Source organism: Planococcus citri, chromosome 4, assembly GCF_950023065.1.
Source record: "Planococcus citri chromosome 4, ihPlaCitr1.1, whole genome shotgun sequence".
Lineage (NCBI taxonomy): Eukaryota > Metazoa > Arthropoda > Insecta > Hemiptera > Pseudococcidae > Planococcus > Planococcus citri.
In genome coordinates, this window is record NC_088680.1 from 49,346,528 (window position 1) to 49,372,342 (window position 25,815).

Genomic DNA, 25,815 nt, shown 5'->3' on the forward strand with positions numbered 1-25,815 from the left:
ATGAAGCGAGATGTAAAATTTTGAAGACGTTTCAAGTTTGTTTCTACAATTTTAGAACAAGCTAGACGTGGGTTTATAATCCGCGAGCATCATCATATTGTGAGATACGTTTTCAATTTTGTCTTCGAACTTCCATATGACCCTTTGCGGTATCTCTGCAAAAGCATCTCTAAATGCCTTCTGATTTTCAGGAGACAAGGTCGCTGCTCGAACAACTGATCCAAGTGTGAATAAAATGACACCATATCCCAGTGAAAGAAGAGTGCTAAAATGCTGGGAAAATTACTACATAGTTACTTTTTACCATCAAAATTTTTTTTCCAAAAGAAACCTGGACTCTGGGTGGGGGGATTCTCACACAAATCTTCCTCCCTCTCTTAAAAACTCGGCACTGATCACATCTGGTGAAAATGAGTAGGAAAAAAATGGAAGATTACTAATTTTGCTGAAATTGCAAAATAATATGATGTAAGTTCATGTTAATATTTGCCTGGAAGAGGTGTCAAAGGTTTCCAAAATGGTGCATAATCCCACTTTTCAAATAAAAATGATAAAATTTTGAAAAATGTGACAAGTTTTGGCGTTTTTGATGGAATTATTACTAATTGTCTAAGGATCTCAAATAGAAAATTGCAAATACTTACATATGTAGTTGAGGAATAGGGCTCTCTTCCTCAGGTCTCTCAATATTAATGAAATGAACTGTTCACCATTTTCGACCTCCGGAGTGTATTGGTGACGGTTTCGAGCTGTTCTGAAACCTACAGCAGATTTTTGGTTTCTGGAGTTTTTGAAAAAATAGTGTAAATATGATCAAAATAAAATTCAACACTATTAACTCTTATTGCCGGTTGTGGTACTTCTCGGCTCTCTTGTTAGATAAATATACTTGACTTGAAAATTTTTTAAAGTTTCTCAACATTGCGAAATAATGAAGCATATTAGGTTTATAGGTACTTCCCACTCCACATTTAATTATCGATCAAAAGAGTATAATTATAAGTATTAAGTACCTACCTACGTTCTACCTGCACCCACACCTATGTACCATCATAATTATGCCAGTCGGGCTTTAAACATTGTGTATCATTGGTTAATGGTTATAAGTGATCTTCATCGCATCCCAGCTTTGAGTGAAATGAGTGAATCAAGTTAGTAGGTATTTAGGATTTAATTGACGTGATTATTTTCATATTGTTATCTATACGTTTGCTTTCACTAATACTTTAAATAGACTGTGTATTATTTTTTTGGTGTTGATACGTATTTAAGTAGATAGAGATACCTACTTGAGCACTTGAGAGTACCTATAGTAATTTAAATTCGTAAGCGAAAATAAGATAACTGACCTTCTGTTACCCTGGAATGATGAGATTTGCACTTTTTTTGGTAAGTACCTGAAATTTATTCTTATTTATATATTATTTCTCTTAAATATGATATTAATCCCCAGAAAAGTTTAAGAACCCATAATATGAAATATTTTGCAAGAAAAAATTAGGTTATATAGGTACCTAGTTCAAATATGCGTTAGCTACGTTCATAAATAGGTATATGTACATTACCGATAAAGAAACAAAAAGATAGTCTTGAACTTGAACATCCAAAAGTGAAGTTAATATTATGTCTTTAGTAGAGTTGAATAAAAGTTACCGTAAACTCATAATATTATTCAAGAAATCAAGAACCAATGGTATAAGCGTAATTACCTTCCCATGTATAAAACAATAAATTAATACATACCTATCTAAATGGTTAAAATTAACTGATGTATACTTAAGAATAGCAAAGTGAAATAAAAGCTAAGCTTCTTATCTTAGAACGTAGAACGCAATAGGTACCTACCTATTTTTGAACTGACCACCAACAAAAAAAATTATAAGTAGGCATCTAGATGCTCACCAATAAGTATAAACGGTCCAATCAAAAAACCCGAATAATGATTTGTTCCATCTACTTACTTACAGATAATTTATTCTTCAGTTTTTCCAATACCTCCCAGTATTGGATTCAAAATATTAGGAATATTTACACTACCCGCTAAAAGTCATTTCACATTCAATAATGCTATCATGAAAAACTTGATCGATTCTGGTCACGAAGTTACCATCTTCACGCCCTTTCCTGAGTTAGCTTCCGCAGAAAATTACTCTTCAATCATCGATGTTTCTGAAAAGAATCTTTCTTTCGTTGGGCAAGCAACATTCGACGAATTCACCACACAAAATCCTTTCAAAATTTTTGATCAAGCAACTGAAGCTGATTTACTGTTATGCTCTAAAGTTATCAACTCGCCAGAAATGCAAGTAAGACCATATGATCTACAGTACCTACCTACCTACCTATTAGATGTAAGGGTCAAGTCATAAGTAAAATTAAATTAATGTTTATGTTAGTCAAATCGGGTCCTAAAATCTGAAAATTTTCTGTAAGGGATGAAGGAAACATTTACCATTTTTCTTTTCTAATAAATTGGAAGAGAAAATTGCATGTTGTTGGATTCAAAATAAAAACACAATTTTTATTTGCAGTTTGAAAAGTGTCAAATATGTGGACATTTTGGAGCAGAAAGTTTTTTTTTTTTTTAGGATTTTGACCTTGTCTTCACAAATTAATAGGTTTACCCTTTCTCATTTGTATTGATACATACGTATTTCTTTATTTCAGAAAATACTGAACAGTGATGAAAAATTATTCGATGTGGTATTTCTTGAAACACTATTCATCTATCAATGCTATTTACCGGTAGCTGAAAAAATAATGAATATACCTTTCATCGGAACTCTGAGCCTGAGAAGCTGGGTTTGGGCGGATCATGCAATACATAATCCCAACCATCCAGCTTACATCTCTTTCGAAGCAGTCACACAAAAATGGAAACTGGAGCATATTTTTGGGCGAATTATCAATGTATTTAATCACATCGTCCTATTGTGGTATAGGAATTTCGTTGGACCTAAATTATTGAAGCAATTTCACAACGATCACATCGATCAACTCAACTCTTTGGGGAAATATTTGAATATGGAACCTGAGTTAATTTTTTATAACAATCACGCTTCCTTGTTCTCCAGACCAATGAATCCAAATGCGATTGAAATCGGAGGAATACACATGAAAAATGCTAAACCTTTGCCAGAGGTACCTCTCCTAATAGATCCATTTCACGAACTGAAAAAACAACTTGCACTCAAAATGAGTCATTGATTGTACTTGTTTAATTTTTCTTTCAGAATATCAAAAAATTCATCGATGGGGCAGAACATGGTGTTATTTTATTTTCGCTCGGATCAATTGTTCGAGCTGCAACTTTGAGCCTTCAAAATCAGGAGGCGTTTAGAGATGCTTTTGCCGAAATACCTCAAAGAGTTATTTGGAAATTTGAAGAAAAATTGGAAAATTTATCCAGCAATGTGATGATACTCGAATGGTTACCTCAGCGAGATATCCTAGGTAGGCCTTATATGTACCTCGTCAATTGAAACATGAAAATAATCAATTTATGGATTCTTCAAATTTGAAAAAAAAACTTACATTCAAAGGGTTGTTTAATGTTTACTTCAATGTTCTGTTCTTTTTTAATATAATAATTATAAGATGAGATGCATACCTACTTAATTCATTTTATCTTTTAGAACATGAAAAGGTGATAGCCTTTATCAGTCATTGTGGATTGGGAAGTACGAATGAAGCAGTGTATACAGCGACGCCTGTGGTTGCTTGCCCCTTATTCTCGGACCAAATCGACAATGCAGAGTCATTGGAAAATTTGGGTGCAGCAGTTCATTTAGATATTTATGATATTACCAAAGAAAATGTACTCAATGCGTTGAATGCAATTATCAATGATACCAGGTTAGCATTTGTTCATAATTTTATCAATTGTTTTCATTTATTCTCACCTTCTTCGCGGTCATTAATTCATTTTTAATTTTTACAGATATTACAATAACATGCAAAAACTGTCAAAAACATTTAAAGATCGACCAATGACACCACAGCAAAGTGTTGTTTATTGGACCGAATACGTGATTAGGCATCAAGGGGCATCTCACTTGATGAGTCCAGCGTCTCAGTTGTATTGGTACCAATTTCTAATGCTCGATGTCCTGCTCGTTGTGGCATTAATTTTAGCAGTTTTTGTATACTTATTTATTTGTACTTTCAGAATAATTTTGTCGTCTCTTTTTTTACAATTCAAAAACAATGAAGCCTTATCTGGTAAACCTAAAAATAAAAAACTTTGAAAACATACGATGTCATCAATACGAGAAATAATTTTTTATGCTTATTATTTTTCTCTTCGGTGATGAACAAAAGTTTAAAATATCGACTGGGACTTGCTATTCAAAAACTATTAAAGGTGTGATAAAATTGAACGTATTCTTGAATATTTTGACTGTATAGTCATAGCTGTACCTAATTTGATGCGATATTTCTTCATAGATTACAACATTGGTGGCTCATCCATATTGTCCTTAAAGTACATTTATAAATATGAATCAGGTCAAAAAAGTAAAATTTATAAAAAATAGAAAATTACTCCACTTTTCAAATCAAAATGATAAAATATTGAAAAATTGACAAATTTTGGCGCTTGGTATTATTTGTAATGAATATTTCTACTTTTAAGTAGTCTATGGCTGGAAGAAAGGCAGAGGAATTTCAGGTTTTTGCGTTGATTGTAACTGACGAATCGTTCTTTATTTTCATAAATATGGCAAAACAAAGTTTATAGGTGCTGAATTTCAGTCTTATCTATTATCATCAGTTTTTCAAAATATAGATGTTCCGACGACAGTCCGCTGAAGGGCCCTAGAGTACCTAGCTTGGAACTATCACAAATTGACCCGTGAGAACGAAAATGAAGTATGCATAATTATCAATCACATTTCAGATTTTCATCTTAATTTGATCAAATTTTGATTTTTATTTCATTGGAGATAAGCCAAATTTCAACTTTCAAAATTTTCTTAAAAATTGAAAAATAAATTTCAGTTCCTCCGGCTGCTCAACAAAGAAGAAAATAATCCCCTAGAAGTAAGTCTAAATATATGAAAATGTTGGTCAGAAATTAAATTTCTATTTAAAAAAATGAAACAATGGGTAGATAAGAGCAAAGGACAAAAAGATGACACATCAAATTTCTGGCCAATATCTATAATACCAGTCTTTGCCAAAATCTTTGAAAAAATCATCTATGTGAGAATTTCATCCTATGTCAACTCCAAAAACATTCTTAACCCAAATCAATTTGGATTTAGATCAAAACTTAGTACTTCAGATGCCATTTATGAACTAGTCAGCACAATTTCTGATATGCTACAAAATAATGAAAAACCTATTGGTATATTTTGTGACCTCTCTAAAGCGTTTGACAGAATAAAACATAATATCCTTGTGGCTAAATTAGAACATTATGGTATTAGGGGTATCACGTATCACCAAAAAACTTATAAAATCTTATCTAACCAATAGGACACAAAGAGTAAAACTAGTTTCTAAAGAAGGGATTGCTATATCCGACCCAGAAGACATTACCATGGGAGTACCGACAAGGTTCAAACCTAGGGCCATACTTCTTTCTTATGTATGTAAATGATTTTCCCCACTGCACCAAAAATAAAACTATACAATTGAGGAAACTGAAAAAACCCTCCTACAAATGCAGACTTGGTTTATAGTGAATGGCATGGAATTAAACCTTAATAAAACAACAATTATGCCATTTTGTATATCTACCACCCATCTCTCATCTTTGATTTCTTCTCTTGGTCTCGCCCAAACTTGTGAAAATACCACATTCCTTGGCACTGTAGTTTCTAATAACCTTAAGGGATGGACAGCACAAACTGACATACTTGCAAGTCACCTCTCTACAACAGTGTATATCATGACATAACTACGCCATATCACTAGTCAACTCAGACAAGAAAAATTGCTTATTTTGGACTATTCCAATCCATTGTAACCTATAATTTAGCATTGGGGGGGGGGGGGTGGCGGGGTAACCCAAATTTGTTAAACAGGATATTCCTAATACAAAAAAGAATTCTGTGTAAAATTTATGGCTCAACTTGTGCTGAATCATGTAAAGACCTGTTTGTGTCAGATAAAATATTGACCCTTCCTTCGTTATACATTCTTGAAATTGGGGTTATGGTGAAGAAAAAAACAATAAAAACATCCAAAATAAGCCATCAGTACCCCACACGAAATAGAAACAACTTCGCAGTTATACTTAGACACTGGACCTGCAGAATAAGACAACCAACTGCAGGCCGAGGGGAATGGGAATGGTAAAGAAAAGTTGTGTAACGCCAATTTATCCTGCTGGGTGCTCTTTGCAGCGCTGTGGTCGATTTTGCAGGCAACAGGGAAAAGGGAGGGTTGTGTAGTCCGCGAGGAACTCCAAGCTGCACGCACCCAGCGGGATAAATTGGCATTACACAGGATATTTTGCCAAGATGGCTGCTAGTTGGTTGTCTTATACGCAGGTCCAGTGTCTATACTCGCAGTAAACTACTTTAAAACAACAACTTTACAATCCAATATTGATACAATGGCAGTAAAAATCTACAATGCTTTATCCTCTGATCTGAAAAACATACCTTCAGTTGAAACCTTTAAAAATATTTAAAAGGATGGTTAGAGGTAAAGGCTTTCTACACAGTGCAGGAATTTCTAAACCCCCAAACTTTGTAACCAATTCTATGTTTATTTATATATACCACCTAAAATACCTTATTTATACCATCTAAAATACACCTATATTATTAATAACTTGTACAAGGCCAAAAGGCATAAACGTACTGAATAAATTGAATTGAATATAGTAAGATAAGATTTTTCAAAAGTTGCAAGGAAGGTAATCAGAATTATTATAAAACTTGTCAAAGGCCCTCAAATAGACAATTTAAAATAAGTACATAGGTACCTACGTAGGGCTCTTTTCCTCAGGTGTCACAAAATTAATGAAATAAACCGTTCGGTTTTTTATACCCCATTTTCGACCTTCAGAGTGTATTACTAGTAATGATTTCGAGTTGTTCTGGAATGTACAGCAGATTTTCAGTTAAGTACTATGTTTTTGAAAAAAATGTTGTAAATAGAATCAGAATAAAATTCAATACTATGAACTTTTATTACCGGGTGATGTAGGTAGAGGTACACTTCTCTTGTTAGATAAAATAAAAATATACTGGATTTGAAAATTTTATATATAAATTTCTCAACATTGCGCAATAATGAAGCATATTTCATTCCCAGCACTCGATATTTCAATTTTCGATCAAAAGAGTGGAGAAGTACGTAGGTACTACCTGTACATACATATTATATATACACCCAAATCTACCAACAATGTGTTAGTCGGGCTTTAAACATTGTGTACTGGTATGTGTACCGTTCGTCATAATCATAAAGGTGATCTTCATCCGATCCTAGCTTTGAGCGAATCAAGTTAGCTATCTATGTAGTATTTAATTGATGCGATTATTTTCATATTGTTATCTATGTAGGCTACGTTTGCTTTTACTAATAGAGAGGTACATTGTACATTAAATAGGCGGTGTATTATTATTATTTTTTTGGTGTTCATGAATGATGTATTATAAAAATATCTGCACGTTCACATTTTACATTTATCTACCTATGTAGGTACCTACTCTAAATCTTCGAATTCAATTTTTTTGATTGCATAATGATAACAGAAGGGTAACAAATAATTAAGTAAGTATAAGTAGGTACCTAATGGTTACAGGTAGATACCTACTTGAGCAGTTGAGCAGATCTAATTATTTAATTTTTTAACAAGGCGATCAAATTATTTTCAGAATATTTTGGAGTGAAATTATCATTGATGTGACACGTATTGTACTTTCAGTTCGCGAGTGAAAAAGTGTATGCTAATTGACTTTCTGTTACCCTGTTACCCTAAAATGATGAGATTTGCACTTTTTTTGGTAAGTAGTGAGTACCTACCTAAAATTTATGTTCATTTACCTATTCCCTTTGAGTAATGATATTAATCCCCAGAAAAGTTTTAGACCATATAAAATAAAGAACATCAATACAGAAATAAAAAAAAAATGTTTTGGACTCGAAAATCTAAAAGAAAAAAAAGTTATATCTTCGAAACTCTAGTGGATATAGATACTTGCAATACCTATTTTTGAATGGCGACCACCAATCGGTCCAGAAAAACCTCGAATAATGATTTGTTCCATCAACAGGTACTTTATTCTTCACTTTTTCTAATACATCCCAGTATTGGATTCAAAATATTAGGAATATTTCCACTACCTGGACAAAGTCATATCACCTACAATAATGCCATCATGAAAAGCTTGATGGATTCTGGTCACGAAGTTACCATCTTCACGCCCTTTCCTGAGCAAGCTTCCACAGAAAATTACTCTTCAATCATCGATGTTTCTGAAAAGAATCTTTCTTACGTTGGGCAAGCAACATTCGACGAATTTATCACGCAAAATCCTTTCAAAGTTTTTGAAGAAGAAATTGAAACTGAGTTACTCTTATGCTCTAAAGTTATCAACTCGCCAGAAATGCAAGTAAGACCATGATCTAGTGTTTGAGTAGATATGAGGGTTAATAGTCATATCATAAGTAAGTCAATGTTAAATTGTTCAATAGTAGTCAAATCTGGTCTCCAAATCTGCAAATTTTTTTTAAGGAAGAAAAGGAATAGGTTCCCATATTTCTTTTCCAATTGGAAGAGAAAATTGCATTTTGTTGAATTCAAAATGAAAACATTTTCATTTGAAGTTTGAAAATTGACAAATACATGCGAACATTTTGTTGCATTTTTTTTTAGTTTTTTTAGTTTTTTTACTCTTTACAAATAAGTTTGGTTTACTCTTGTCTCATATTTATCGACATTTCTTTTTTTCAGAAAATACTGAACAGCGATGAAAAATTATACGATGTGGTATTCGTTGAAACACTGTTCATCTATCAATGCTATTTACCGGTAGCCGAAAAAATGAAGATACCTTTCATCGGAACTCTGAGCCTGAGAAGCTGGGTTTGGGCGGATCATGCAATACATAATCCCAACCATCCAGCTTACATCTCTTTCGAAGCAGTCACACAAAAATGGAAACTGGAGCATATTTTTGGGCGAATTATCAATGTATTTAATCACATCGTCCTATTGTGGTATAGGAATTTCGTTGGACCTAAATTATTGAAGCAATTTCACAACGATCACATCGATCAACTCAAGTCTCTTGGGAAATATTTGAATATGGAACCAGAGTTGATTTTTTATAACAATCACGCTTCTTTGTTACCCAGACCAATGAATCCTAATGCAATTGAAATCGGAGGAATACACATGAAAGAAGCCGACCCTTTGCCAGAGGTATCTAGACCCAGTTTATGAACAGAAAAATCATCTTATTGCCCTCAAAATAAGTCATTCAGACACTATACTACCTATACCTATTTCATTTTTTTTTCAGAATATAAAAAAATTCATCGATGAGGCAGAACATGGTGTTATTTTATTCACACTCGGATCAGTTGTTCGAGCCGCAACTTTGACCCTTGAAATTCAGGAAGCGTTTAGAAATGCTTTTGCCGAAATACCGCAAAGGGTTATTTGGAAATTCGAAGAAAAAATGGAAAATTTATCTACCAACGTGATGTTACTCGAATGGTTACCTCAGCGAGATATCCTAGGTAGGTCTTTATAGGTACCTAGTTCCTTAATATTAAAACATATGAAAATACTCCATTATTATGGTTCTTCCAAATTTGAAAAGAAAACTCACATTCAAGGAGTTGCTGACTTGCTTCGATTTTCATCTGTCCTTAATACTATTTATGTAACATAAAATGAGATGCATACCTACTTTATTCACTTTATCGCTTTTAGAACATGAAAAGGTAAAAGCCTTCATCAGTCATTGTGGATTGGGAAGTACAAATGAAGCAGTGTATACAGCGACGCCTGTGGTTGCTTTCCCCTTATTCTCGGACCAAATCGACAATGCAGAGTCATTAGAGGATTTGGGTGCAGCAGTTCATTTAGATATTTATGATATTACCAAAGAAAATGTACTCAATGCGTTGAATGCAATTATTAATGATACCAGGTTGCCATTGGTTCATAATTTCATCAATTGTTTTCATTTCTCACTTTTCTCAGTCATTAATTTAATTTTTAATTTTTACAGATATTATAATAATATACAAAAGCTCTCAAAAACATTCAAAGATCGACCAATGTCACCACAGCAAAGTGTTGTTTATTGGACCGAATACGTTATTAGACATCAAGGGGCATCTCACTTGAGAAGTCCAGCATCTCAGTTGTATTGGTATCAATTTCTGATGCTCGATGTTATATTTGTTGTAGCAGCAGTTCTAGTGATTTTTATATATTCACTCAGTCGTATTTTTAGAATTTTATCGTGTTGTTTTTTGCATTTCAATTTTTTCAATAATGTGCTTGATAAACCAAAAAATAAAAAACTTTGAAAAGTACGAAACAATTTTTTTTTTTGTGTAAGAGAATGAGTTGGTAACATATGTCTCACTTTTGGTCAAATGTTAAAAAGTTTTACTTTTTTTGTTTTGCAAGTACGCCACTGCAGCTTACTCAAGTTGGGTACATTTTTGGATAAAATTAAGTACGAGTCTGGTTTGATAATTTTTTTGGCTGGCTAAATTTTGTGAAATGTGTCAGAAAAATTCATTCCTTCGCCCTTGAATTTCATTCAAAATAAGTTGGGTACCTATTATCCAATAATTTGTGGTGCATTCTTCTGTCACTTTTTTCAGCAGGTAAGCACATTCAATCGATGCGAAATAAATCAGTATTTAGAACTTTCATTTTTTATAAGTAATACTTATTAAAAATTGAAACACCAGAATTTTTTTGGTTGCGACGAATTCAGTGGAAAAATTCGAATATGCTGCAAGCTACATTCGTATTCTGTTGATATGATTTTGGAATGTGTATCATTGAAATTTCATTTTGAACTTGAGTATTCAAGTAGGTGCTACTTGAGTATATTACAGCACGTTGCACCATCGTACTTCATTGTGTTTCTATTTATTTTTCATCGCGATTAATTCAGAAAGATAATAAATAATTATAACTACCTACCTATCAACTAAGTATTGCATACAATCTCGCAACAAAAACTTCCATATTAAAATTTAAAAGTTTTAAGAAATTATTGAACTTTATTATGGACATGAAAAAATTTGTCTTACCTACTTGCACTGAACTTACTCATAAAACAATCAATTTCGAGGAAATTCATACGAATTTCGCATTCAACTGAATGAAGAATAGGTTACATTACGTACCGGTAAAAGGGTTCAAGTACAAGTTCTCATAAAATTGTTTGTTGAAATTGTTTCGCCAACGTTCCTTCTATTTTTGTATTATTTTCCATTCAATGATTAGGTAGGTACTTTCGTAAGTTGTGGGTGGTCTTATTCAATCAATTTACGAGTTTGTCGAACTCATTTGTATACGTTCCACTTACGTACCTACTTATCTTTATCCACCTACTTTGAAATTAAATATTTCAAGGTCATTTTCTAAAAATGCTTGCAGAAAAATCATTGAAATGCAGAGATAAGAAAATTTTGTTAATTTGTAAGAATCTCTGGTTTCCTATCAGTTTCACGACAGATAAGCTAATTAAATCAGAGTAAATAATGTACCAAGGTACATACATACTTTTGTATAAATTTTCATTCATGCAATAATTTATAAGTAGGTACCTACGTTTTCATCGATCCACGATTGAGTTTAGATGACCATTTGATTACCATTATTATTATCTCGGTGATGCTATCTATTTATTTATAAAAGTCAAATTTTACGTACTGTAAAGATCATTACACCACTTGTATGTACGTGTGAAATTACGAATGTACTTTTTATGTATGTTATCATGTAATACGTGCGTAACAATTACCTAATTTTGTTTCTACGAATCGAAATACGTATGTGCTCGGATTTTTACATTAAACCATGGGATTTACATTTTTGCGTGTAAGTAAAATTATTTGTTCATTTAAAAAAAAAATTTTATGCCAATTTTCACTCATTTCAATTACCATTTCTTTCGTTTCATGCAGATACATTATGTGTATTACACGTTAGCTTTTCTAATACACACTAACGATGGAGCTAAAATTTTGGGAATATTCCCTATGCCAGTTAAAAGCCATTTCACCTGTAATAACGCTATAATGAAAAGTCTAATCGAAGCTAACCACGAAGTCACAGTAATTACTTCATTTCCCGAGCAAGCCTCCGCTGAAAATTACTCTTCAATTATCGATGTTTCCCGGAAGGATCGAGTTCTAATTAGTCAAACAAAAATTGATGAATATAAAACCCAGAATGCGTTTAGATTTTTAAATATTACTTCTGATATCGAACAGCCTTTTTGTTTCGAAGTATTGAAATTGCCAGAAATACAGGTACCTACCTACCTACATTATAAAACAGATTTTGATTTCATAAAGGAATAAGAGTTGAGAGGGTTTCACTTCTTAAGTAATTTTAATTTTCAACTTTCATTTCTTTTTTCATAAATCGCAGAGAATATTAAAATCGAATGAAAAACTATACGATGTGGTGTTCGTCGAAGTATTACTATTCTACAAATGCTTTCTGCACGTTGCTGAAAAAATGAACGTACCCGTTATCGGAACTGTTACCTTGAGAACTTGGATCCTCGCTGATATTGAAATTAATAATCCTTATCATCCTGCTTACCTATCTTTCGAGCCTTTGACACAAAAATGGCATCTGGATCATATTCTCGGACGAATAGTTAATTTGTGGAGTTATATTGTGATGACCTGGTACAAGATTTTCATTTCGCCGAAATTGATTAGACAGTTTCACGACGAAAATTCTCATTTACTCAATTCTCTGGAGAGATACATGGATATCGAGCCGGATATAATTTTTTATAACAATCACGCGTCGTTATTACCCAGACCAATGAATCCGAATGCGATTGATGTTGGAGGGATACATACAAATAATGCTAAACCTTTGCCTCTGGTAGGTACTTACAAGTGGCAATGTAAATTCCTATACGGCTAGTTGATGATAAATATGCAGATGCATATTCTATAATACTTTACTCAATTCTTTCCAGGAAATTCAAAAATTTATCGACGAAGCCGATCATGGAGTGATTTTATTCACATTTGGTTCCATAGTTCGAGCAGCCTCGATGACTTCTGAAATGAAAAATGTTTTCAAGAATGCCTTCGCAGAAATACCACAAAGAGTGATTTGGAAATTCGAAGAGAGAATGGAAAATGTGCCCAGCAACGTATTGCTGCTTGACTGGTTGCCTCAGCGAGACATTCTAGGTACCTACCTATGTAATACGTAGGTAGATCACCTGTGTTTATGTGATAAAAATTACTCCCTCCCCATATAGGTAGATAAAGGTATTTTCCGGTAGTGTGTACCTGAGATTCGAAGGTGTCAGGTTTTGTGCTCTTATATAGCTTCAAAATGGAAGTTTCTTAATTTCAACTTTACGAATGGAAATTTTTCAGAACACCAAAATGTGATTGCTTTTATTAGCCATTGTGGCTTGGGAGGTACAAACGAAGCAGTCTACACAGCTACTCCTGTGCTTGCTTGTCCCTTATTTGCCGATCAACTGGCCAATGCCAAATTGTTAGAAGATCATGGTGCTGCTGTTCATTTAGACTTTGACGCCATTACCAAGGAAAATATTTTGAATGCATTAAATGCAGTTATCAATAACACAAGGTATGATCTTATCGATTCTTTTTTTTTTTAAATTGAAATCCTTACATCTCACTTTAATTCCTCGATCAACGTCTATCTTACCTATTTTATTTGATTTCTATACAGTTATCGTGATAATATGCGAAAGCTATCGAACAAGTTTAAAGACCGACCAATGACACCGCAGCAAAGTGTAGTTTATTGGACCGAATATGTAATCAGGCATCAGGGTGCATCTCATCTTCGAAGTCCGGCATCTCGGTTGTCTTGGTTACAATTTTTCATGCTCGATGTCATATGTATTGTTACAACTGTTCTAGTCATTTTTGTACTTTTATTTTATTTTATCATCAGAATTTTCTTATCTCATTTTGTGCAGATTAGATGTTTAAATAAATTTAGAAAACCGAAAAATAAAAAACTTTGAAAAAATTTGACGTCATATTCGTGTTCAGCGTCACCAAAAACATACTATTCCTTGTGTTGCACAAACAAAATACTTTTTTGGACTTTTACCCCATTTCAGGAGGTACTGGGGGCCGCGGATGGGGTCCAATCAGAAATCTGACGTCATATTCGTGTTTAGCGTCACCAAAAACATGCAATTCGATATACCACATGCCCCAGATTTTTTTTTGAAAGTTTCACCCAAATTTGGGAGAGGAAGTGCTCCCCCTACATTAAAAGATCCCATCTCGAAAATTAAATATTTCGAAAAAGCATCAAAAAAAGTACATCTATGGAGATTTTTTCAGAATTTGAAATGGTTGCTCCCACTTACAGCGCCATTTTAAAATTTGAACTTTCAATTTGAAAGTTCAACTTTCAACTTTTGAAAATTTCAAAATGCTAAAAAAATTCAGAATGCAATGCTCTTTTCAACTGTGAAATCAGTTTTGATCAAAGTATCATAGCTTTGGAGGAATGCGCTGCTGAAGTTGAGTACCTGGAGACAATGTGAAAATAATGGAAGCCCCCCAACCGCCTACTGGGGAGCTGAGACCGAACTGATTGCGGAGTTCTCACTCTTGGGGTCGACTTTTCGAGTTCTTCCTTTCTTGGACCTCGGCATTATTCATAAAATTTTAACAAAATTCTCATTTTTCAGTTTTTTCAGTGGCGATGGCGGGGGAACAGCAATGTATTTTCAGCAAAATTGGATATGTACATATCTACCTACCAAGGTATTCCAATGCAAAATATATTATAGGTAGGTAGTGCAAAAAGAAAAATTTTTAATCAACATAATTAGTATTTTAAAGTTCAAATTTGATGCACCAGTTTCCGAAAAAATAATATTTTGATTTTTTTCGTTGAAAAAACGTTATTAAAAAAAGCTGGTTTCGGTTTCGGGTAATTTTTGGTAGGTAAATTCCTATCGTAGTGCTCCACAGACTACCGACAATATTTTTTTCCTGAGTGACGTCATTGATGGGATTCCCCTGGAATTCCCATGGCACACTCTTTCCATGGTACACTACTTTCCCCTACCTACATAGTCTATACCGTACGTTTTCATCGGTCTACGATTGTTGGAGTGATGACCTCTTCGGCTCTTCATTACAATTATTATCTTATCTCGTTGCGCTACCTATCTATTTATTTATTTATTTATTTATTTATAAAAGTCGAACTTTACGTACTGTGAAAATCATTACACCTGCACTTGTACCTACGTGTGAAATTACAAATGTGTTCTTTTCATGCATGTTATTGTATACATTTTTGATACGTGTGTGTAACAATTACCCAAAATACGTGCTCACGTGCTCAGATTTTTATATAAGACCATGGGATTCACATTTATGCGTGTAAGTAAAATTATTTGTTCATTTTTTAAATTTTTCTTTCACTCTAGAATTTTTTCGACGCTAATTTTCACTCTTTTTCAATTCCCATTTCCTTCGTTTCATGTAGATATATGTTGTGTATTACACGTTAGCTTTTCTAATACACGCTAACGATGGAGCTAAAATTTTGGGAATATTCCCTATGCCAGTTAAAAGCCATTTCACCTGTAATAACGCTATAATGAAAAGTCTAATCGAAGCTAACCACGAAGTCACTGTAATTACTTCATTTCCCGAGCAAGCATCCGCTGAAAATTACTCTTCAATTATCGATGTTTCTGCAAAAGGAATGATTTTTGTTGGCCAATCGAAAATTGATGAATTTGCAACGCAAAATGTGTTTAGATTTCTAAATCTTACTAACGATATGGAACATCCATTCTGTGCCGAAGTATTAAAGTTGCCAGAAATACAGGTAAGATAGGTAGATTTAGATTCTCACTTCTGAGAATGGTACCTAGGTAACTTTAATTTCTTTCTATGTATATAAATTGCAGAGAATATTAAAATCGAATGAAAAACTATACGATGTGGTGTTTGTCGAAGTATTACTATTCTACAAATGCTTTCTGCACGTTGCTGAAAAGATGAACGTACCCGTTATCGGAACTGTTACCATGAGAACTTGGATCCTCGCTGATATTGGAATGAATAATCCTTATCATCCTGCTTACCTCTCTTTCGAGCCTTTGACTCAAAAATGGCATCTGGATCATATTCTCGGACGAATAGTCAATTCGTGGAGTTATATTGTGATGGCTTGGTACAAGATTTTCATTTCGCCGAAATTAATTAGACAGTTTCACGACGAAAATTCTCATTTACTCAATTCTCTGGGAAGATACATGGATATCGAGCCGGATATAATTTTTTATAACAATCACGCTTCTTTATTACCCAGACCAATGAATCCTAATGCGATTGATGTTGGAGGGATACATACAAACAATGCTAAACCTTTGCCTCTGGTAGGTACCCGCTAGTGGCGATGTATAAATAGATTCATGTAAGACCAGTTGATGATAAATATGTAGGTGGGTATCTAATATGTACTAATTCAATTCTTCCCAGGAAATTCAAAAATTTATCGACGAAGCCGATCATGGAGTGATTTTATTTACATTAGGTTCCATAGTTAGAGCAGCCTCCATGACTTCTGAAATGAAAAATGCTTTCAAGAATGCCTTCGCAGAAATACCACAAAGAGTGATTTGGAAATTTGAAGAGAAAATGGAAAATGTGCCCAGCAACATATTGCTGCTTGACTGGTTGCCTCAACGAGACATTCTAGGTACGTAATGTACCCGTGTTTATGTGATAAAAATGATTCCCTCCGCCATATACATACTAGGTATTCTCAGGTACAAACGTAAAGGTCGAATGAGTTGTATACCTGAGATTCGAAGGTGCTAAGTTTTCTGCTCTTGTAGCTTCAAACTGGGACTTTCCATCTTGATTCAACTTTGCGGATGATAATTTTTCAGAACACAAAAATGTGATTGCTTTTATTAGCCATTGCGGCTTGGGAGGTACAAATGAAGCAGTCTACACAGCTACTCCTGTGATTGCTTGTCCCTTATTTGCCGATCAATTGGATAATGCTAAATTATTAGAAGATCATGGCGCTGCTGTTCATTTAGACTTTCACGACATTACGAAGGAAAATATTTTGAATGCACTGAATGCAATTATCAATAACACAAGGTATGATTTATCGATTCTTTTTTTTTTTTTTTTTAATTGAAATCCTTACGTCTCACTTTAATTACTCGATCAACGTCTATCCTTATACTTATTTTATTTGATTTCTATACAGTTATCGTGATAATATGCGAAAGCTATCGAACAGGTTTAAAGACCGACCAATGACACCGCAGCAAAGTGTAGTTTATTGGACCGAATATGTAATCAGGCATCAAGGTGCATCTCATCTTCGAAGTCCGGCATCTCGGTTGTCTTGGTTACAATTTTTCATGCTCGATGTCATATTTATTGTTACAACTGTTCTAGTCATTTTTGTATTTTTACTTTATTTTATCATCAGAATTTTCTTATCTCATTTTGTACAGATTAGATGTTTCAATAAATTTAGAAAACCAAAAAATAAAAAACTTTAAAAAATTTTAGACCACAATTGAAAATATTTTTTAGTGATTCAGCGAATCAATTTCCTAGATATTGTTTATTGAATATTCTGTATAAGATATTGTGATGAATGCTTCTCTTGATATGTACTGTTGTGTCGTACTTTTACTTGGTTCATTGCAACTACAAGGTCAGCTGATGTTAAAGGTTTGTTGTTATGTAGATACATACAAATAGTATCGTGCGAATCAATTGACACATTAGCCGAAATGAAATATGAAATTTTATTATTCCTATGTACTCACGTACCTACTGTTTTTCTACTCTCCACCATCCCATCGCCACAAGAATATCGTTCGTGATTTTGAATGATGAATTGTTCTGAAATTAATAAAAATTTAAATCTGAGTTAATGTACATTTCACATCATGCAGGATGCTGTTTTTCTACGCCATATGACGAAATCGGAAAATAGAACAAAATGATTTAAAAAGAGATGAAAATATGAGGTGCAGATTTTGTTTAGAATTTATGAAATTGGACAAAATTCCACGCTTATGGATACCTATTTTAAATTGAAAAATTTCAAGTTACAAATATCTATGTACTTAATAATTATTACCTATCATATATCTACATGGGTAATTTGGTATATTGGATTATTTTTAGAATTCTACCTTTTTCACGAATATGCAATTTACCCCCCCCCCTCTCCCGGAAAATAGATACCTACACAGCATGTGATATGAGTACACCTCTTTACCTACCTATGTGTACTATAGGTTATTAGATTGTTTGTCTGATTTGTAGGTCAGATTATTCAATTTACGAGTTATGGTTAAGATTGATTCACTTTCATCTACTTACCATAATTTCTTATTCCGCAATAATTTTTGAAGTAATTTAGTTTGGTAAAAATAAACAAATGCACGAAATTTTTATTAGGTAGGTGTAGTTGGTACTCACTCTGTAACAGGGTCGCTATCCCATGTTTTCTCGCGAATCGCAATAAATATGCTAATTAAAATTAGGTAATCATATGCATTTTCATTCATGACATACCCATGTTATTCATCTAGATATCTGTGATTGTAAGAATTTCGAAGCTCTTTACAAGTAGTGCACAATTATTTTACCATTTACATTTGGTTACTGGGCACGTGTCTAACGATCAGTTTTATTCTTACGAATTAAAGCAGTTACCTAGTTAAGTACTTAGATTATCACCACAAGACAATGCAATTCACATTTTGGCATGTAAGTAAAATTATTATTTTTTGTTCTTATGTTAAGTATACCTTCTTTACAGGCTACTAGTTGTCTTGGGAATTGTGAAACAATTTTTTTGTATAAAAGTAGCTTTCCTAAAATATTTTTAGGATGGGATGAATTTATTATAAAAAAACTTGAACAAAATACTAGGTAGGTAACTATTCATTTATTTTGGTAGGTAGAGGTACCTCGAAAAATGTTACTGATGTAAAAAAGAAAAGTAATTTGATCTTTTAACTTGTATCACTCCATTTCCAGTCGAAATAAAGCGCAAAACTTATAAATATATAAGTGCAAAGTTGGAAAATTATCTACTTACCTACTTAATGTGTGATTTATACTCATCTTCAGATATGTTTAGCATCAGTTCTTCTAACACATGCTAGCGATGGATTCAGAATATTGGGAATATTTCCATGGCCTGCTAAAAGTCATTTCTCCTGCAATAATGCCATTATGAAAAGTTTGATCGATACTGGGCACGAGGTCACCGTCATTACGTCGTTTCCCAAACATGCATCTGCAGAAAATTATTCATCAATTATCGACGTTTCTGAGGAACACATGATTCGTGTCGGACGAGCATCATTCGACGAATGGACTTCGCAAAATCCTTTCAAACTTTTAGATAAAGGGATCAAAGTAATATACCCGTATTGTTCGAAAATTCTTAATTTACCAGAGATACAAGTAAGAATAATTGCATAGGATACTCACCTATCATACTAATTAATTATTAATTAAGATTGTATCGAAATGTCAGTAGGAGAGGGAGTGCGGGAAGACGAATAGTTCTCCCTGAAAATAGCCAGAAGAGCATGCAAAAATACATCACCTTGTCAAAATTTCTGCTCCTAAATTGCATATTTTGATAATTGGAGAATTTTTTAAAATCGAATTTGTGCCAAAAATGGGGAGCGGTATAATTTTAGATCTCTTGGTCAATTCGATAAAATTTGGATTTTTTTTTCTATTTCTAGCCCAAATTTGATTGTAAAAGAATCACCAATAATCAAATAATCTGACATTTTGGTAGGTGATGCACCTTCGTGTGCTTTTCGATTGAGCTTTTACCGGTCAAAAATTTTTCAGCAGGTCGAGATACCTTTTTTATTTGACTTTTTCCTCCCTTATAGTCAATTTTCATTCGAATATTTTATCTCAATTTTAACCAAAAAACATTTTTGGGGTATCTATCCGCCTCAAAATTAAGCCAAATGTGGATCAACTCGTTAAATACGTAGATCCACAATAAGGCACAACTTGATTTTTTTAAGTGCCCAAGTGAATTTCTATGCCTTCTGGAGAAATCAAAAATCGCACTGCAGGCCTCAGAATGACTCAAAATTATGAAATTCGGATTTGGAGGGTTGGTTTTAGACGTGGCAAATAAGCTAATCGTACAAATTTTAAAATTTTCCAATAAACAGAAAATTTTGGATTTTTTGAATTTTAATGCTTCCATTTTTCCCCTCAGAGAATACTGAACAGCGATGAAAAATTATACGACGTGGTATTCGTTGAAATATTATTCTTCTATAAATGCTTTTTACCAGTTGTTGAGAAAATGAATATACCTTTTATCGGAACAACAACCGTGAGGACCTGCTTTCAAGCAGATCACGCAATTTATAATCCTCACCATCCGGCTTATATTCCGTACGAAGTGGTAACCCAAAAATGGAAACTAGAGCATATTTTAGGACGAATAAATAACGTGTGGAATTACATCGTTGCATCCTGGCATGAAAATGTCGTTTTCCCGAAAATGTTGAAACAGTTTCACGACGACCACATCGATCAACTCAGCTCTTTGGAGAAATATATGACCATGGAGCCTGATTTAATTTTTTATAACAATCACGCTTCTTTGTTACCCAGACCAATGAATCCAAATGCGATTGAAATTGGAGGAGTACATGTGGAAGACGCTAAACCTTTGCCAAAGGTCAATACTTGACTACCCTTTTGATAAAATATAAGAAACTAGGTAAACCTTCATTCTGGAGTACATTTACAATATGTACCTAATTCATGTAATTTTTTTTCCTCAGAATTTTCAAGAATTCATAGATGAAGCAGAACATGGTGCCATTTTATTTGCACTTGGGTCATTTGTTCGAGCAGCTACCTTGACTCTGGAAAATCAAAAGGCGTTTAGAGATGCTTTCGCCGAAATACCACAGAGAGTTATTTGGAAATTTGAAGAAAAAATGGATAATTTGTCCAGTAACGTGATGATACTCGACTGGGTGCCTCAAAGAGATATCTTAGGTGAGTAGGTAGGTATGTAGAATACGTACACCTTTAATAAAATTGGCATATTTCTTGTGTTTGAATTTTTTTTTCAATTTTAGAAGTATCGAAATACTAGCTTATTTGTTTCGTTCTCTTGTAACTTTCGGATGAAAATAAATTAATTATCGATAACTTTTAGAACATGAAAACGTGATAGCCTTCATCAGTCATTGCGGATTAGGAAGTATGAATGAAGCAGTTTACACTGCTACTCCTGTGGTTGCTTGTCCGTTATTTTTTGACCAACCTGACAACGCGGAATTGTTGGAAAATTTAGGGGTAGCAGTTCATTTAGATATTTACGACATTACTAAAGAAAATGTGCTGTATGCGTTGAATGCAGTTATTAATGATACAAAGTAGGCATTGGCAAATTATGGGATTCCTCATAAATTTTTGATTAAGTAAATAATGTAATTTTGTGATTATATTTTTGCAGATATTACAATAATATGCAGAAACTTTCAACAAAATTCAAAGACCGACCAATGACATCTCAGCAAAGTGTCGTTTATTGGACTGAATATGTGATAAGGCATCAAGGAGCGTCTCACTTGAAGAGTCCAGCGACTCGGTTATCTTGGTTCCAATTTTTGATGTTCGATGTTATATTAATTGTAGCAGTAGTTTTAATAATTTTCATGTGTTTGCTCAGTTGTGCTTGTAGAATTCTATCTTCTTATTGTATATCATGTATTGGCTTTTTAAGAACATTTAATAAACTAAAAACTGAAAAGTAAAAAATTGAAAAAAAATCCATGCTATCGATAATAAAATTATTCTATTTGGGGGTCATTTTTTGTTGAGAATAAGAAAACATTTGGCTTGACATTATTTTTCCAAGTGGTAAACTGAATTCGGTCCATTGAGAATCCGAATTGCTTGAATTTAATTTCACATTTTTTTCGGATGCAAAAATTGAATTTAAGACGGAAAATCAATCTAGTATTTTCATTTTAAATACGACAACTGGAAAGGAAAAAGACATTAAGAATTGGATAAAAACAATAGGTATCTACACATAGGTACAATGTACGAGATATAACGTATTATCTTCACTCGTTAGTTATGTGTACCTATATGTACGAGTATGTACATTGTACATGAATAGTATTGGACATGAAAAAATTTGTGTTACCTGTTTGCACTGAACTTACTCACTCAAAAAACAAACAATTTCGAGAAAATTCATACAAATTTCGCACTCATCAACTGATTGAAGAATGGATACATTACAGGCAAAAGGGTTCAAGTACAAGTTCTTATGATTCTGTGTTGAAATTGTTTTGCCTACATTCTTTCTATTTTTCGCCATTCAATGATTAAGTATAGGTACTTTCGTAAATTGTAGGTGGCCATTATAGTCAATCAATTTACGAGTTTGTCGAACTCATTATAATTATGTTCCACTTACGTATCTCTATCCACCTACATTTAAAATTAATTATTTCAAGTTCGCCATTTTCTAAAAATTCTTGCAAAAAAATCATTGAAATGCAGAGATAAGAAAATTTTGTTACTTTATGAGAATCTCTCGTTTCCTATCTGTTTCGCGACAGATAGGTAAGCTAATTGAATCAGAGTAAATAATGTACTAAGCTATGTACTTTTTGCATAAATTTGCATTCATGCAATAACTAAGTTAGTAGGTACCCTACGTTTTCATCGTTTCTACGAATTGAAATATTTGCTCAAGTGCTCAGATTTTTAGATTAAATCATGGGAATCACATTTTTGCGTGTAAGTAAAATAATTTTACGCGTATTTTATTTTCTTAGTTACCTTTTTATTCACGATGACGATGAGCCCCAAAAAATCTCGAATTTACTAATTACCTACCTAATTTTTTCGATGATAATTTTCACTTATTTTAATTCCTATTCTTCTTTCGTTTCACATAGATATATGTGTATTGCTTTTCTAATACACACCAACGGGCAACGATGGAGCTAAAATTTTGGGAATATTCCCACTGCCAGCTAAAAGTCATTTCACCTGTAATAACGCTATAATGAAAAGCTTAATTGAAGCTAACCACGAAGTCACTGTAATTACTTCATTTCCCGAGCAAGCCTCCGCTGAAAATTACTCTTCAATTATCGATGTTTCCTGGAAGGATCGGGTTCTAATTGGTCTAAAGAAAATTGATAAATTTATAACCCAAAATGTGTTTAAGTTTTTAGATATTAATTCTTATATCAAACAACCATTTTGTTCCGACGTATTGAAATTGCCAGAAATACAGGTATGAGACTGAATTTGACTTCATAGGCGGACGAGGGTTGGGAGGGTTTCACTTCTTAAGTAAGTACCTAATTTTAATGTTCAACTTTCACTTATTCTTTTTTTATAAATCGCAGAGAATATTAAAATCGGATGAAAAACTATACGATGTGGTGTTTGTCGAAGTAACATTATTGTACAAATGCTTTCTGCATGTTGCTGAAAAGATGAACGTACCCGTTATCGGAACTGTTACCTTAAGAACTTGGATTCTCGCTGATATTGAAATGAATAATCCTTATCATCCTGGTTACCTCGGTCAACATTTTTTTCACATTTCACGAAAATCTGGATTCTTGAAAAATTTTCCGGGGAAACGTTATGATGTAATTTATTTTTAATACAGAAAAGTGCTACAGTTTTTTGAATCAATCGAGACATTCTATAGTAATTATTCAAGGTACTTATAGTTCTGATTTTTCAAAGTTCAAAGTTATAGGGTAGCCTAATATGGACTACCTGTAGATTTGCTATGAATTTGACGATTTCAAGTTAAAGTAGTCCATATTAGGGACCCGAAATTTACTTTTCAAATTTTGACTCTTTTCAGGAAAAATTCTTTTGACCCACTTGGAATTTACTCTTATCGTCTTAATTAAACATATTCTAACAACGTTTCAGCAAATAAACGTATTTTTACAACATTGTAGCCTTTTTTAAAATAAATTTTCAAAGTGGTCCATATTAGGAACCCAAAATTCACCTTTCAATTTTTGACATTTTTCAGAAAACAATTTTTCTGGACCTATTAAAATTTCTCAAAAATTTTGAGGCTTTGGAATATGATAAACAGATAGATGTAGGTACATTTCAAGCTACCTATAGGTATATCAATGAAGTTTTTAGCTCAATTACAGCAACCACGGCATTCAAAAACAAAAATGTGGTCCATATTGGGCTACCTTACCCTTAGCTTCATAACAGATCTGTTCTTTTTACACGGATTTTGGCAGATTTTAGAGAATCTGGATTTTGGCAGATTTATAAATCCACAAGAATCTGCTTGGGTAGCAGGTTTTGAAAATGGATTTTGGATTTTAGTTGGTTAAAGAAGACTTAAGGTTTTCAAAGATTGGTGAAAGTATTCTCAGAAATGTTTAAAAAAAGAGATTTAAAAAAACGTCCAAAATCCAGATTCTCGAAAATCTCTCAAAATCCATGCTAAAAGAACACATCTATTGAAAGTTTCTTTCAATCTTGATTCAATTTTACGAATGATAATTTTTCAGAACACCAAAATGTTATCGCGTTTATTAGCCATTGTGGTTTGGGAGGTACAAATGAAGCAGCTTACACCGCAACACCTGTGATTGCTTGTCCCTTATTTGCCGATCAACTGGATAATGCCAAATTGTTAGAAGATCACGGTGTTGCTGTTCATTTAGACTTCCATGACATTACAAAGGAAAATATTTTGAATGCATTAAATGCAGTTATCAATAACACAAGGTACATATGATTGATCGAGTTCTTTTTTTTTTTTTGAAATCCTTATGGTTTACTTTAATCATCTACTCAATCAACCTCGATCTTGAATATCATATTTGATTTCTTTACAGTTATCGTGATAATATGCGAAAGCTGTCGAACAAGTTTAAAGACCGACCAATGACACCACAGCAAAGTGTAGTTTATTGGACAGAATATGTAATCAGGCATCAAGGTGCATCTCATCTCCGAAGTCCGGCATCTCGGTTGTCTTGGTTACAATTTTTCATGCTGGATGTAATATTTATTGTTACAACTGTCCTAGTCATTTTTGTACTTTTATTTTATTTTATCATCAGAATTTGCTTATCTAATTTTGTCAAGATTAGATGTTTCAATCAATTTAAATACAAGTAGGTAACCTAAAAATGAAAAACTGTGAAAATGTCAAATTATGAATATAAATACGTAGATAGGTATTTATAATAATGTATCTAATCTTGCGGATCAGTCATTTTGTAGCTAGGTACATGAACCTTTTTTAATGCATTTACTCCACTGTTTACTTCTCTTATTTATGTGTATGATGTATGAAACGAATTTTTTGAAAACCTCATGATTCCTTTGAATGTAATACTCGTACACTGCTACTTATCGAATGCAGGTACCTATAAAGAAAATGATGCATTCAAATTGAAATGAAGTAGACCAACAATGAAGAATTGCAAGTTTTTGTCACCTTTCTATGTACATAAGTCATTAAGTACCGAATTGTTTTCTTTCTATGCATTTCACGATAAGATTATATCCAATGCCCTATACATT

The 25,815-nt window shown here is 33.2% G+C and overlaps 4 protein-coding genes across 9 annotated transcripts; all 4 read left to right on the top strand.

Moving 5' to 3' along the window:
• The first annotated feature begins 1,012 nt into the window (after positions 1-1,012).
• LOC135843025 (UDP-glucosyltransferase 2-like) lies at positions 1,013-4,254 on the top strand. Of its 6 annotated transcripts, none has more exons than XM_065360750.1 (7): positions 1,015-1,155; positions 1,235-1,389; positions 1,968-2,306; positions 2,668-3,141; positions 3,234-3,453; positions 3,636-3,855; positions 3,941-4,254. In XM_065360750.1, exons 2-7 carry the CDS (start codon positions 1,366-1,368, stop codon positions 4,245-4,247), a joined length of 1,584 nt encoding a protein of 527 aa, XP_065216822.1. In that variant the 5' UTR covers positions 1,015-1,155; positions 1,235-1,365; the 3' UTR covers positions 4,248-4,254. The 6 variants fall into 6 exon arrangements, with proteins under 6 accessions (XP_065216825.1, XP_065216819.1, XP_065216822.1 ...); XM_065360751.1 differs by having other exon boundaries at positions 1,273-1,389; XM_065360748.1 differs by having other exon boundaries at positions 1,015-1,151.
• Positions 4,255-7,359: 3,105 nt separating this feature from the next.
• On the top strand, positions 7,360-14,207 carry LOC135845192 (uncharacterized). Its single transcript, XM_065363659.1, has 12 exons — positions 7,360-7,731; positions 7,836-7,964; positions 8,235-8,573; positions 8,915-9,385; positions 9,486-9,705; positions 9,902-10,121; positions 10,203-10,500; positions 12,127-12,474; positions 12,596-13,066; positions 13,164-13,383; positions 13,576-13,795; positions 13,901-14,207. Exons 2-12 carry the CDS (start codon positions 7,905-7,907, stop codon positions 14,199-14,201), a joined length of 3,168 nt encoding a protein of 1,055 aa, XP_065219731.1. The 5' UTR covers positions 7,360-7,731; positions 7,836-7,904; the 3' UTR covers positions 14,202-14,207.
• A 1,070-nt stretch (positions 14,208-15,277) lies between these two features.
• On the top strand, positions 15,278-17,750 carry LOC135843027 (UDP-glucosyltransferase 2-like). The gene is made up of 6 exons (XM_065360754.1): positions 15,278-15,585; positions 15,692-16,039; positions 16,122-16,592; positions 16,696-16,915; positions 17,109-17,328; positions 17,441-17,750. The coding sequence occupies exons 1-6, from the start codon at positions 15,565-15,567 to the stop codon at positions 17,739-17,741; spliced, it is 1,581 nt and encodes a 526-aa protein (XP_065216826.1). The 5' UTR covers positions 15,278-15,564; the 3' UTR covers positions 17,742-17,750.
• An 852-nt stretch (positions 17,751-18,602) lies between these two features.
• On the top strand, positions 18,603-25,815 carry LOC135845193 (UDP-glucosyltransferase 2-like). The gene is made up of 8 exons (XM_065363660.1): positions 18,603-18,966; positions 19,333-19,671; positions 20,459-20,929; positions 21,036-21,255; positions 21,419-21,638; positions 21,719-22,015; positions 24,778-25,011; positions 25,122-25,815. Exons 1-8 carry the CDS (start codon positions 18,946-18,948, stop codon positions 25,405-25,407), a joined length of 2,088 nt encoding a protein of 695 aa, XP_065219732.1. The 5' UTR covers positions 18,603-18,945; the 3' UTR covers positions 25,408-25,815.